This window comes from Centroberyx gerrardi, chromosome 3 (genome assembly GCF_048128805.1).
Source record: "Centroberyx gerrardi isolate f3 chromosome 3, fCenGer3.hap1.cur.20231027, whole genome shotgun sequence".
Taxonomy (NCBI): Eukaryota; Metazoa; Chordata; class Actinopteri; order Beryciformes; family Berycidae; genus Centroberyx; species Centroberyx gerrardi.
The window spans coordinates 17476586-17491075 of NC_135999.1; the positions used below are offsets into that span (position 1 = coordinate 17476586).

Sequence of the window (14490 nt, forward strand, 5' to 3'; positions counted from 1 at the left end):
CCTTGCTCAGCTCCACCTCAACAGTAGTTGTTAAGGAAGTGAAGAGCAATTTCATTCACTTTCCCCACCCAGATTTTCCCAGCCTGCCCAGGGATTTGAATCCCTGACCTCTTGGCTATAAGGCCACTTCTCTAATCTTTAGGCTACTGTTGACCCCCTCAGCTGTTTTTTGTGTGTCGCATGCTTCTGTGTGAGTAACTCGCTGACCCAATAGAGGCACAATCACATTATCTTCATGCGCTAGATAATGGAGTTGACATAAAAGCAATTTTAAAAAAAAAAAGGAGAATAAAATGATGAAAACACTAATGATAGTTTTATCTCTCTCTCTCCCCCTCGCTCTCCCTGTTTGTGTGTTTAAAATGAGGGTTGTTATCAGAGAAGAGCTTACAGATTTTTGATTTAGATTAAGTGAGTGAATTTCATTGCACTTTAATAGACAGTAAATAGCCAAAGGGCCTGCTGTTTTAGTATGGGCAACACACACACACATACACGCTCACTGACCTCTGAAGGTATTTGTGCTGTTTATATTTATTTGTGTTTAGTCTGTCTTCCTGTTCGTCTTCCTATTTTCTTCTCTCCAAGGTTCTCACACTGTGTATTAGGCAATTGTCTAATGTTGTGTGACAAATGGCTCTGCTCTGGTGCCAAAACAAATAAAGTTGAATTAAGGATGATTTCACATATAGTGTTTTTAAATGAACCCAACTCAGTCATCTTTAAATGGATTATGTTGTTTTTGATCAGGCTAATCACAGGCAGAATCTGATTAGGGTAATCATGGTTTGTTTTCAAATACTAGCCTATGAGCTAATTTGACAGGGCAATTGCAGCCCATTATTCATAGAATTTTAAATTTAGGAATTACAAGGTGCTTCTCAGCCATTCTTGAAAGAAGGCACTATTGAGCATGCAACATGTATTTCATGCAATTATTTAAACAGACGATATTTATTGCTAAAGTAACCTGACTTGAACTTAAATTTCATAAGCTTCCCCAAATGAATAGTAGAGTGCAGAAGTCTCAGCGTCCCTTAAAATTCAAGCTTGACCCTAACCAACCTGGCTGTTTCTTAAATATTCTTAACATGGTCATTAAAAGCCTCATTGCCAAAAAATACTACATGCTTTGCATTATAATGCAGAGAAGACCAGCAGAATGAAGTCTTTGCATTAACAAACAGGCTGTTGCCAGTTTTTGGATAGGATGGATAAAACAGATTAGATTGATCTCACGCATCATGTTGCCTGCCACTATTTTTGTTATAAACTGAAATTTTCTACTTGATGACATTTTCTAGTTTGGTATGGATTGTTCATGGTTTTACCTGGAATTCATTTTTATCATTGAGCCATGATTTATAATGTCATAAGCCATAAAATCAAAATGCCTTCCTTCAAGTTTCTTACAACCTAAAGTGTTGCCTATAATGGATTACAGCAATGTCTATGCACATCTAAACAACCAAACAATGCTTGGTTTAGTTTATGTGTCCAGTTGGTGCAGAGTTTGTCTGACTGCAATGTGCTTTGCCTATCCTTTCTCTAAAAATATGGCCCAAACTGAGCCACCTTGAGTCAGTTAGGCATGAAAAGGGAGAACATAGCTTTGTGTTCACAAGGCACAAATGAAGAGAATTCCTCAAAGGTAAACTGTTTTAGAGTCTGAGTTTATTAGTTTAGCTATGTGAAGTGTTCCCATGCAGACAAAAAATGCTGCCTAGTTATTCAAAGTTAAATGGCTGAAATGGACCCGGGCTAAAAAAACTAAAACAAACCTTAGAGGCATTTACAGGACCCAGTTATGCTGTTTGTCTGTGGTGTGTGTAATATTTGTGTGTGAGTGTGTGTCTCTCACTCTTTCTCTGTCTCCATTTGCTTTCTTACCCTTTGCCCTATCACCCACCTGCACACTTTCTTTTGACACTTTAATTTCTAATTGGTGCTGTGGATGGTTGACTTCTCTTTCAGTAGATTTTTGGAACTATACCAAACTATGTGTGTGTTTTTGTGTATTAGAAAGAGGAATACACACACACACACACACACACACACACACACTCACACACACACACAGAACGAGAGAGAAACAGAGAACTGTTTGGAGAAGCCCTGTCAAACCGAGTGACACTTGTGAAGAGGTTGAAGTGAGGAGATTGTTATCCTCTGCTGCTCTAAGTGAAACAACTGTTTGGTGTGTTGATTTACTGGACAGAGAGTACAGTGTTGAGGACATGTCTTCCATTACATTATTATAGATGAGAAAAAATTCACTTGAGTACCAACCCAAGCTTAAATCATCACATCTCAGATAAGAGAGATGAGGCAGCTTAATACTTTATGCTTCATTTGCAGAGACATTTGTCTGTCATGACTCTTTGATTTAATTTGATTTATTCTTTATCTTTTGTCTACGAAGACATTTGTCTTTGATTTGATTATTACAAGAGGAGAAATGCAAATGAGCACGACCATAACCCTAAGCTTATCTTGTCACAGCCCGGATGAGAAAGACGTGGCCGCCTCATACTTTAGTCTTCATTTACAAAGGCATTTGCCTGTCTAATTAACACACCAAACATCATATAAAAGCAGACACAGACACATTATAAAAACATTAAAGGGCTTTGATATGCTCAATTTATTCACACACACATGCACAAAAACACCTTACTCAACCTTACACATTTGATAACACAAGACTCTCAAATTACATGACTTTCTCCCTGGCTACATGGAAATGTGTCAAAAATGCTCCAGGATTTCCTCTTTGAAGGGTTATGCTAATGTGTGTGTGTGTGTGTGTGTGTGTGTGTGTGTGTGTGTGCGTGTGTGTGTGTGTGTGTGTTCTAGGAGCGTGATGGAATGCGTGCCATCCTAGAGTCATACGACAGTGAGCTGGCACCTACTGAGTATTCTCCCCAACTCAGCAAACGGCTCCGAGAGGCAGAGGACATATTGCAGAAGACACAGAGCCACCATGCAGAGATGGAGGTGGGCATGCAAACACAGACACACACACACACACACACACACACACTTCAGACAAATTATATATTCACATACAGCACTGATTTTGACTCCTATGTTGCCGTCCAGAGTGTGAGTATAGTTGAGTGACTTGACATTTTGCTCAGCGCCTACACATTGTGATTGCACACCGCTCAGCTGCTCCTTCTTACCCTCACTACGTTCTCCTCTTGTTCATCTCCCAATGGACAAACGACTACGTTCCGAATTCGCTCCGTCCTCTCCCAAAAGAACCCTATCTTTTTAAATTTTATCATCACTCACAAGTCATTGAAAATAATTATTTTACCCCTACATTTTATTTAATTTTTAGCAAAACCCATTGTTACTGTCTGGACACTGTGTGCGTATGCTGTGTGGAAAGGCTTATTTGATGCATGAGACGATAAACTGTAACACAGGTCTAGAATCATGAATTAATAGCCCCCGAGATAAATGGGCACCAGGCATGTCTGCCTGGAGGAAGCAGAGCGCTGATGGGTGAGCGACACTGGAGTGCAGTGGAGCGAGTCGGAGCAGCAATGTTTTAAAGTTTTATGTATGCGCTCCACGCTCACATTAATATATGGCTGCTCCACTCCCCGCTCAACTCAGGCTCTGCTCACGTGCTCTGTTGCTGTCAATATATCATTAGGATAAGGACAGAAAGTCATTTTTGATGATTTATATTTTATATCTATAATCTTTTTCTCCCCTTTTTTCTGCCCTCTCACTACTTTACAGGCTCAGCTGACCAAAGCACAGGAAGAGACGGGGGCCCTCAAACTGCAGCTGCAAACTGTTAGTATATACACACACACACACACACACACACACACACACATGTTCTTGGTACTGTGTGCCATACCTGGGCTGGGACCATTTACTGCTAATCAGTTACTTACGCTCTTTCTCTCACACTCTGCGTCTCTGTCTTTCTGTCTCTCTTTCCCTGTCTGTCTCTCTCTCCCTTTCATGGCCTCTTGTTGCCGAGGAGACATCAACATAGCCACGGCAATGAGAATTGACGCGTGAAATCCACCTGTCTGGTAGAGCAGTAATTACTTATCCGTCCTGGGAAGAGAGGGAATCGGGATGAGTGGAGAGACAGACAGACGCTGTCAGAGAAGGAGGAAAACAGTGTGCAAATGGAAATGAAGGATAATTAGAGAGAGGGAAGGAGTGAGAGATCAGAGGGAAACTAACAGAGATATAGACAGACTAAAAACAACCAATAGGCAAAACAAAGAGTGGGACATTGTGGAATGGAAAATGAGAGTCAGTGGATTAATGGGGGATAAAGGATATATCTGTTTGTCTGTCTGGAGAAGATAGCAGTACACTGGAATAGAGTTCTCCGGATTTATCTGCAACCACAATGTTTCTGCCAGGCACCTGGCCAAAGGTGGTTTGATGCTGGTGCACCCAACCCAATTTTCTTCTCTCTATCTTTCCCAGGTGGAGTTGGAGCTGGAGTCTGTAAAGAAGCAACAGGCCTCTGTTGCCGAGAGCAACTCTTTAGTGACCAAAGAAGAGGTCAGCACACTCAGGTACTGAGCACGCACACTGTTTATGTAGACCGAACACACACACACACACACACACACACACACACACACGCAGTCTGTAACAAACCACTACCAACTCTGATGGCTTGGACATGAAAGATTCACGCCTACGGCTAGCCTGGCTTTACCTCACCCAGGAATTACATGCCTCGTCTGTGAGCAGAGCTATGCCCCTAGGATCGGCCTATTCAGTCAACAAAGGGCATGGTCATCATTCTACGTGATGGACAGTAATAAGTCAATAAGTGCGTGTGCATGCATTCTTCAGGCAGAAGATTGAGGATTTGGAGGGAGAGCGACAGCGTCTGGAGGAGCAGAACAACATTCTGGAGATGAGACTGGAGAGACACAACCTCCAGGTTGGTAGCAAGACATCCCTCCAACTGTTTTGTGTGATGGATTGACTTGTCTGGCACAAAGGAACCAATTTAATAACCCCAAGGGCAGCAACGTAGCCCGTATGACACCACAGATTGATTCACACAAACGCTTCCCATATCTGACAGTTTTTCAAGCACAATTGGACCCAGGTGTGACTCCAGCAGTGTCCAATGGAAAGTTGTAGGACCTGTGGCTGATTTAAAGTCCCCCATTATTGGCTGAAGGGATTAGAATGGACAGAGCGATAGGGGAGGAGAGATGGAGCTGACAGAATTGTAGACCTCCTTCAGTGTCAGCTGGGAATGGAACTGTCTGAAATGAATCCTACTTGGTTGGGCAGCACACACACACACACAACCACGCACACGCACACATGCATGCACACACACAACCATCTAATCCGGCTACTTTCATCTTGCAAAGTTGCTTAACTAACTCCCTCACTTATACCTGATCCCTTCTCCTTTTTAAATTGCCTCTGTGTGTGTGTGTGTGTGTGTGTGTGTGTGTGTTTCATCTTAGTCAGGCCCTCTAACTCCCCTGACTCACGCTGTGCCAAACTGAGCCTACCAGGGCATTTTAATGAAATGTGTGTGGGTGTGCGTGTTGGTTCCATTTAGCAGTGGGGTGTAAGGAATCCGTGGCTTTTCAAGCATGACCACCACGTTTTAGGCAATTGACAATTTTTTATGTGTGTGTGTGCGGGTGTGCATGTGTGCAGGTTTCAAGGTTGCGCCGTGAGTGGATCAGGTCAGTTCTTAGGAGTAGACTTTCCTGACTCCTCCATGGTCTAATGCACACCAAGAGACTTCTGCATCGGACTGCGTGAACAGATGAGTCACTGAATGGAGGACTATTTGAAAGGAGGCATGAATGGATGAACGTAGGCGAGAGTGATTTAGAGACCATTCTTACTGGTCCGATTGTCAACCACTGAGACGACCAGAATAGGGGAACTTCCCTTCAATCGCAGGACACAGATTCAAGCCCCTGCAAGCATCTGCCCCGCTGAAAACATTATTAGTAGGTGGTGCTCTTGCAAAAATTCTAACTACATTCTCATACATAGGGATTTAAAGCATATATGTACATATGCTCAGTTTGCTTAACATATGCTCGGTTTTGCAAAGTTCACAGCACAAAAGCACCCTGGTCTGTGTTAAATACATGCACTAGATTTAACCTGTATCATGCAATCAAAAAGGCACATGTAATAGCAGAATTGTATTATTTTGAGGCCAAGTACTCAATTTCTGCACACTGCTGAAAAATATTATTCAGCCATTTTGATTGTAAATAATAGTGATGCTTATTGATCCCAGTAAGGGAATTCTCCTTTTGCTTGCCTCCCTCCAGGGAAGTTGGAGTGCAGAGTCAGCTTCAGAACAGCGCCCTTTTAAGAAAGTCTTAAGTTTTACCATCTAAGACAACTCCTTTCCTCCTCGCCCTTAGGAGGGAAGAGGTATAAATATTTCACTTAATTGGAGAGGTAATGAAGAATAAAGACTGTCAGGACATCAGAGAAGTGTGTGGAGGGCAAATGCCAGCTGATGCAGAGGTGTTGTATGCCTCTGTACCGCTGGCCTGGTCCTGCAGCTTGGAGTAGGTTGTGTGTAGGATGAAGCTGGGAGGGCTGACGGGACAGATAACGAAACCCAAACCAACTCATGGTCCCGGGAGAAGAGAAAACCCTAGTAACTCATGTTCATAGAATGGGGCTGATGTTTGTTCTAACGTTGCAGCTGGTAGGGATTCAGCATCTTGCTCAAGGACACTTCAGCAGTGCGGACGCTTGCCAACATGGGAGCTTGAAACTTGGTCCTCCAATCTATGGGTGGTTTCTTTTACCACTAGGCCAGCATGACTCCCAAAACCACCTACAACACACTGCTTGTCTTGTCAAATATACTGTATTGAACAAAGAAGATAAAAAACAGTGACACTATTCATTCCTGCTGACATTTCAAAGGACCAATACATTGATATTTTTACATTTATTTGAAGTTTTTTCTATTTCTTAAAGTAGTAATCTGAGATATCCGTGTTGTTTTTAAATTTTGTTTTTCCTTGGATGTTTCATGACCTGGGTATTGGTTGAGTCACTATTGTGTTTTATCAACCGGCGATAGAGAGTAGCAAAACGAAAATGTATTTATATGAAAATGTTAGAAAATGATTGCTTTAAAGGTTAAAACAACAGTGATGGGGTGGATTGGCTGTTTTATGGTGTTGGAGGTTTAATTAGGGTATTTCGTAATTTTTTTGCTCCACATCCGTCTGACACCGCAAGCTGTCAAGGCTGTTTCCAAGAGCCTGCAGTCTCATCCAGTCATATTATTGAGAACACAACCTCATTTGCATACAGGCTTTCAGAGCCAATCAAGGACTGTTCTGCTTCCCCCACGTGTGTTCTCGCTATCCTATGCTATTTAGCCCTTCAATGGCTTGGGCCCTGTGCTCCTTCTGGCGAGAAATCATATTCATAAGCACATGGGGAAAAAAAAACCTGGATCATTATGCCTTCCACAAGTACATGATGGCTATTTTGAATGGAGCTGATGACTAGTAAAGATCAGCTGTCCCTAATTAACCCCCACCTCACTGATGACTTTCCTATCCTTTTCTTGTTTGTGTGGTTTTCTTCTCTTCTCATGTTTTTTCCCTTGCACAACAAAACATAATAGTGATAATGGTGGACTTAACAGAGCCGCCATACTTTGTTTCTTTTTCTCTTGCTGTCATGCCAGTGTCTAGACAGAGATAATTGTCGCCATTGCAAGCAGTTGCATCAACAGTGCCTCTCTGATGTGTATGTGCTCACATGGGCATGCCCAAACGTACAATATTTAGCTTCAGCAACATTTAGTTTAGACATAATTACCAGATAGAGAGAGTCCTAGTACTAGGCGAAGAGGTTATTGAGATCTTGGCCTGACTAATGCGTGCCTCAAGCGTGGATCAGGGTTTTTCCTGGCTTAAAATAGGTCTTTAGCTGTGCCCCTGTTGTGAGGGCCAGATGATGTCATATGCAAATGAGTGGCATCAGCTGTACCGATTTAAGGGTGCCTTCAAATGTCATCAAGGTGAATCTAAAACTTTTAAAGACCTTTTTTCAAAAAACAGAATTAAATACAAGATCAATTTCACCACTGAAATAATGTGAAAATTATAAAAACCCTTTGTTCTGTCAGAGAACCGGTCTGCATGACTAGGCTGATTTCTCACTAGAAAAACAAAGCCAATTTTTAGACTAAAGGCTGTATTTAACAGTATTCAAGGACTTTTTGAGGCCTTGAATATAGGTAGGGTTGTAAAATTCCGGCAACTTTGGGACATTTGGGATGCAATTTGCAGTAAATTGGGAATCTATGGAAACTTTGAAAATGTAGGTATACTGTTGATTTTATTTTGGACATTTAGAAATATTTTTCTTTAATTTCATTGTATACTCATATTTCACTATGAGACACTATTGGATTGGATAAAATGGTGTTCAGGACAAAAAATATTTTAAAGGAGAATCTCAACAATCTGTTGAGATTGTTGACTGTTGAGAGCAATTTCCCAACTTTATAATTTTCTTTTTTTTTTTTTTTTATAACAAAACCACTAGAATCACATAAATGAGAATCATTTCTGTGACAAAGAGGACCAGCTTTCTCCCCTCCAACAGGTTAATAAAGTAACATAAGAAGTAAACTTTTTGGCCAGCATTCTTTCTATTTACCACCCTCTGATAAGGAAACATCCTGGTGAAGTACATATTCTGAGTCAGTGGTTCTCAATCCTGGTCCTCAAGTACTACAGCCCTACTGGTTTTCTATCCTACCAGCTAGTTAATTACATTCACCTGGTGTAATCAAGGGGGTAATGATGGCTGTTTCTCAATATGTGTGGATTTGATAGTCAGCTGAGACCTGGGACACCAGGAGAATGTAATCAACTACCAGGTAGAGTAGAAAACCGGCAGGGCTGTGGTACTCGAGAACCACTGCTCTGTTACCACCCTGTTATTTGTCAGTCTGTTGCCTACCTCGGTATGGGTGTTACCAAAGAGAGACCAGTTGGGCTCAGGTGCTTCCAATGATGGTGGGATCTAAAAGATAGCAGGACAATGGGGGAAAGGCCTCAGAACCAGATGGTAAGAAGCATCCCATATGGCATCGGCCTTCCACATACCATCCTTGGTTGTGAATTTGGACATAAACCCTCGAACCGTCCCCTCATCAATATGAAGGTGGTGTGCCATGGCTGTTAGTATGCTACAGGCTGGGGTTCTGTCTTCACCAGACGAGATATTCGCCTCACTAGTACTTTTTGTGTCTAGCATATAGGCAGCTGCATGAATTGGCTAGATGCAAAAGCTGTGATGTTTCTGAATGAAACTGCCTTCTCTGCTTTGAGCAGTAGGGATGATAACGCAGCACTGCTGGTATCCTGTAAATCAGTGAAAAGCCTCCAGTTAGACAAGCGTGCCTCATCCCCCTCAACCTGCTCAGTGTAAGATGAAATTGGGGAGAGTAATGTCAGGCTACTCAGTATTTGTTCGACATACCTACCCTGGTATTAAGTGAGATTGGACAGCTGTAGAGAAGCGCAATTGATATAATATACAAGGGGTTTTTTCGTCTTATTTCAAAATTCCTTAAATTCCCAAAATGGACAATTACCAAGGAAAGTTTACAAAAATTAAAGGAATATGACCTCCCTTTACAACCCTAGGTAATCAAATTCAAGACATTTTAAAACATTTTCAGGACCTCCAGACAGCCAAAATTGGTGGCCAAAAGCTTTGGGAGTCTACATATTAACCTGTATCCCCTATGCAAGAGTTGCTGTTTTTAGCCAAGCAAGCAGCACAATGGGAAGTCCCGCCTACACAACCAATACGAAGACTGTCCTGCTTTTTCTTCTGCCTAGCAAATTACAGTTGTGTTATTAATGCGCCCCCTCTACTTGTCAGATGGTTGAATTACAGCAAAAGTCAAACGATTTGAAGTGATGTTTTTTCACTTTGGCACTAAAGGAAAAGGCTTTGGCAGCCGCCAAAAATTCCCTATGCAGGAAAAATCCTGCAGCTGTACCAGTCACCCAGATCAATCCATGGTCAGTTTTCATCATAACCAATCCAGAACACAAAAAGCCCTGGTAGTATTTCTGCTTGTTGCGATTGTCTATCGGTAAAGCTCACAGATACCAAGAACCAAATATAGCGCAGTGCTGTTTGACGTTGCTGAAAGGATGTTTATGCATGAATAACATTACCAAATTATATGGGAGGATACAGTTTTTGCATAGATATATTTCATGTCTTAAAAATGTAATTCTGCGCCCACTCCAACACACGTGCACACAATTTGTAAAGAGGAGAGGCTAAAATAGTCGATATCAAGAAAGGTGCTCAAATCGGTCCTTGAATACATGACTCATTAGTTTGCCTCTGCAGCCTCTCTTCTCTCTCTCCATTCAGTCTCACTTTATCTCAGTCGGTGTGTGTTTTTAGGGGAAAAGTTAAGAGTGAGTATGTTTTCTTTTTTATGATGGCACCCCCGACTCTCACACTCATACACACTCACTTACCATTAGTGTGTCACCTATTCCATCAGTGACTCATGTGTCCCCTGTGGTCTGTGCTGTGTTGAGTATATAAGTGGATGTTTCAGAGCGATTTGTTCAGCTGTGTTAAAAACAGACATTGTTCCCCGGATTTAGATGCGCTCTCTCGTTTCTGTCTCTCTTGTGCTCTTGCTGTCTCTCGCTCGCTCTCTTGCTCTCTCTTGCTCTCTCTCTCTCTCACTCTCTGTTTTATAACAGACTCTGCTCTCTGGTTTTAGATGTGTTGTTATTGTTGCTCCATGAATAAGAGATATGTAGCCTAAGGCACTTAGAATGGCACTCCACCTTGCTGCACTGTAAATTCTGTGTGGAAGAGTGGCCTGTATATATGCATGTAAACACACACACACACACACACACACACACACACACACACACAAAATAGGTCAATTAGACATACTGTAATATTAAGCAGTTAGCTTACGACCACTTTGTAACTCAAGTAACTCAACATTTTCTATTGCTGCAGCAATTAACTAAATTACAATTTATGAACACATAGTGCTGTCTGTCTCTTCTCATATACACAGACACACACAATTCGAAAGGCATATAGAGAGAAAGGAAATTATTCCATTCTGTAGATCAATGTTTTCCTATGTGTGAGAGTCTTAAGGTTTCAGGCTATTTATTTCAGTGGATCATGCTTATTCACTTGATTACCTTATGCTGTTTATGTCTGTTTTACCCCGTCTCTGTTTTTCCTCTGTTTAAAAGGTAAAATAGAGAAAGAGAAAAAGACTGCTTTTTTCATTTCCTTGTTTCTGTTCTATATATGGAAGAGCTCAACCAATTAAAAAAATGATTATGCTGTTTCTTGGCTCACTGTGAAAGCAGTGTGCTTTAATGGCAAAGAGAAAGAAATTTTCTTTGTTTTTTCTGTTGAAGCAGTCAATTAAAAGTTTGCCCCTCAGCTCAGTCCAGGCATCCTGAAAGTGAAATATGAATTCCATGGCCAAATCATCCTAATTTTCTTTAGCTTGACCTAGTTTTAAGGAAGCATGTTTGAAAGAGTTTCTGGTCTTTGACAGTGATGCAGCTGTTGGCTGCTTTTTGACGACTTTACATTTTTTCCAGGGTTTTATAGCACTAATCTACATATCTTTCTCACACTGTCTGTCTCTCCTTTTGTTTCTCTCTCTGTTTCTCACGCATGCACGCACGCACACACGCAAATACACACGCACACACCCTTGAATAAACTGTCCATGTGCAGATGTAGAACTTCAAAAGATCCGGGGGAGAAGAAAATAAGCCAGGAGTTTATTTGGCAGTGACGTGTGTGTGCAGTCCAGTTGAAAATGGTTTGATATAAATACACACATGTTCCCTGTTCCTCATTTCGGAAAGCTTACTCCCTCTGTTCCTTTTAAATTATACAAAGCTTTATTTATAGGAGTGTGTGACATTCCCTCCCCGCCCCCCCATCCATGTTACTTTTCCCCTATGCTGAAGGCGATAATACTCCATCCGTCCATTGTTTTCACTCTGTTTACCATTCTTTTCTTTGTCCTTCAGTGTTTCTCATCTTCCTATCCCCTTTCTCCTCCTCTGCCTCTCTGCTCTCCCCCACGCCTGTAGTTTATTTGGCAACCGTCGCTTGGGGGCATATGGAATCTAATTTAGCCAGTAATCAAGAGCTCAGATTGGTGTGTGTGTGTGTGTGTGTGTGTGTGTGTGTGTGTGTGTGTGTGTGTGCGCCTGTGTACTTGTATATGTTTGTGTACGCGTGTGTGTGTGCCTGCGTGTGCGTCCTCTTATATTGACATTAAGCTAAGATGGACTCTCTCATTTACCAAGACCCTAGAGAGTCAGGAGAAAACAAAGTAAAAAAAAAAGGAAATCATGTTGTCAGGAAATAACATTCCCTTTTTTGCTTTAGTGTGGGCATCTTCTTCTACTATCTGATGCCTGTTCTCTCCTCAGCCTCTCACATCCATCTGTATTTATTACTAAGTCTATGTTATGTAACAGATGACAGATGCACGGTTGAATCTTGTGTGCTAAAATAATCTAATGACATCAATATATTGTGGTATATTCAGTAAAACTATATTACATTGCCAATATTTTGAAGTATACTGTAGGTAAAATTTTTAAACTTCAAAGTACGTTACCACGATTAAAAAGATATGAAAGGATTTTGGGAGAAATTGAAACAAATATAAAAATAAATGTTAACATAAATAAATCTAGCATTAAATAAACATTTCAATACATAATATACAAAGAAATATATTAAATGTATTAAATGTATATAGCAGTATTTACTTTAATTTATCATCCATCAAAGCTAAAGGGCTCGAGTGATTGGTTAAAATTTTACAAAACTGCCTCCTATTGACCCTGGCTGCAGACTGAATGAGTTGAGTTTTGTACGTTGCAATGCTGTACATTGTCTAATCCAGTAGAACATCGGCCAGCTTTGTGAATACAGCATCAGTGTTGACATAAATCAGAGAGGGCCCGTATCGATCCCATTGCCTCAAAGAAGTCGTCGATTTGAAGTAGGTGAGAAAAAAGAACGTTAGTGTTCATTTCATCTGCTAAATTTAACATATTTCTCACTACATCATATAAAATCTTGACATCAACATTAGGCCTGGGCTCTGTCGTTTTGAAAGAATCAACTAATATAAGGTCAACCACAAATTCAAAGTTGGACCTATAGCTAGATCCCGCCCCTTGGCTTTAATGGATGAAGTTGACAGATATAGTGTATTTCATTGCACACACTACATCCTGCACCACTAAAGAATTTATTTTTCACTGCAGAGTCACAGTACATCGTTTAGAATCCCAAATGCAGAATGAAAATACTCTTGTTTATCAAGAGGTACCTTGCAATACTCGGCCCTAGAGCGCTAACATCTCAAACCTGTGGTGAATCGGTGTTCCTTCATCTTATTGAAAAGTCTCATTTATGAAAATACATTTAATCACCAGTGCAAAACTTATTAGTTTCATCAGTACACATTCAAGAACACCTGCTACATTATTAAATAGGAAATTAATATATATAAATGAATGTACAATTAATTAAGTATCTATTATATTACTAGTAGTGGTATATAATCTCCACATTTCTTTGATTATTAACTGGAAATATAGGTAGGTCAGTTAATCTGTCACTTCAGATTTCCACAGTTCAGGTAAGAAGATTGTATTGTAATTCCTGTGGAGTTAAAGAAATACTGTACAATTTAGGGCCATTTCATCTTCATCTCTCTCTCTCTCTCTTTCTGTCTCAGGGAGACTATGATCCAGTCAAGACCCGAGTCCTCCACTTCAAGATGAACCCCACTAGTGTTGCTAAGCAACAGCGCCAGCAGGAAGTGGAGGCTCTTCGAGAGGAAGTGACACGTCTGAGGGAACACCTGCGCTCGCTGCAGGATGGAGGCTCTCTGGTCCATGCACAAGACGACGCCAGCGCACACACCCCCAAACTCAGCCTCAGTTTACCACCTTCACAGGAGGTCCTGGGTAAGATCCACACACACACGCACACGCACACACACACACACACACACACACACATTTACAGGGCCCCACTCACTCTTAATTAGGTCATAGTAATCAGCTCATTTGTTCATACTAGCCTCATAACATACACAACAGGATTGGGTGATTGTGTTGACCTTTCCATTGTCATCACATCCCCATTCCAATTAATTTCCGATGGAGTTGTACATCGGAGCAACAGCTGAGGTTAGAAGGCAGGACAAACTCTTCACTCTTTTTTTTTTTTTTTTCTTCTGGCTATGGGAGAAATTAATGTGAACTAATACAGACCACATTCCAGGAGTAACATACAAGTGATGAGGTCAAGCCTGAGCTGTAATGAGCTATAATGAACATTCACTGAAGCCCCATAACCATTGAGTATTCGGTCCTGTCAATTAAAATAAAACTC

At 41.1% G+C, this 14490-nt stretch overlaps 2 protein-coding genes across 3 annotated transcripts in view; both read left to right on the forward strand.

Annotated features, from left to right (window-relative positions):
- ttyh3b (tweety family member 3b) overlaps window positions 1–14490 on the forward strand; it is a 183490-nt gene that overhangs the window by 98098 nt on the left and 70902 nt on the right. The gene's annotated exons all lie outside the window — the stretch shown is intronic.
- Window positions 1–14490, forward strand: part of mad1l1 (mitotic arrest deficient 1 like 1) — a 51958-nt gene that overhangs the window by 9669 nt on the left and 27799 nt on the right. For both annotated transcript variants that reach the window (XM_071927715.2, XM_071927716.2), the window contains exons 12-16: window positions 2857–2997; window positions 3757–3813; window positions 4471–4562; window positions 4849–4939; window positions 13829–14060. In XM_071927715.2, the coding sequence (XP_071783816.1) occupies window positions 2857–2997; window positions 3757–3813; window positions 4471–4562; window positions 4849–4939; window positions 13829–14060 (613 nt within the window). The remainder of the gene's footprint in view (window positions 1–2856; window positions 2998–3756; window positions 3814–4470; window positions 4563–4848; window positions 4940–13828; window positions 14061–14490) is intronic.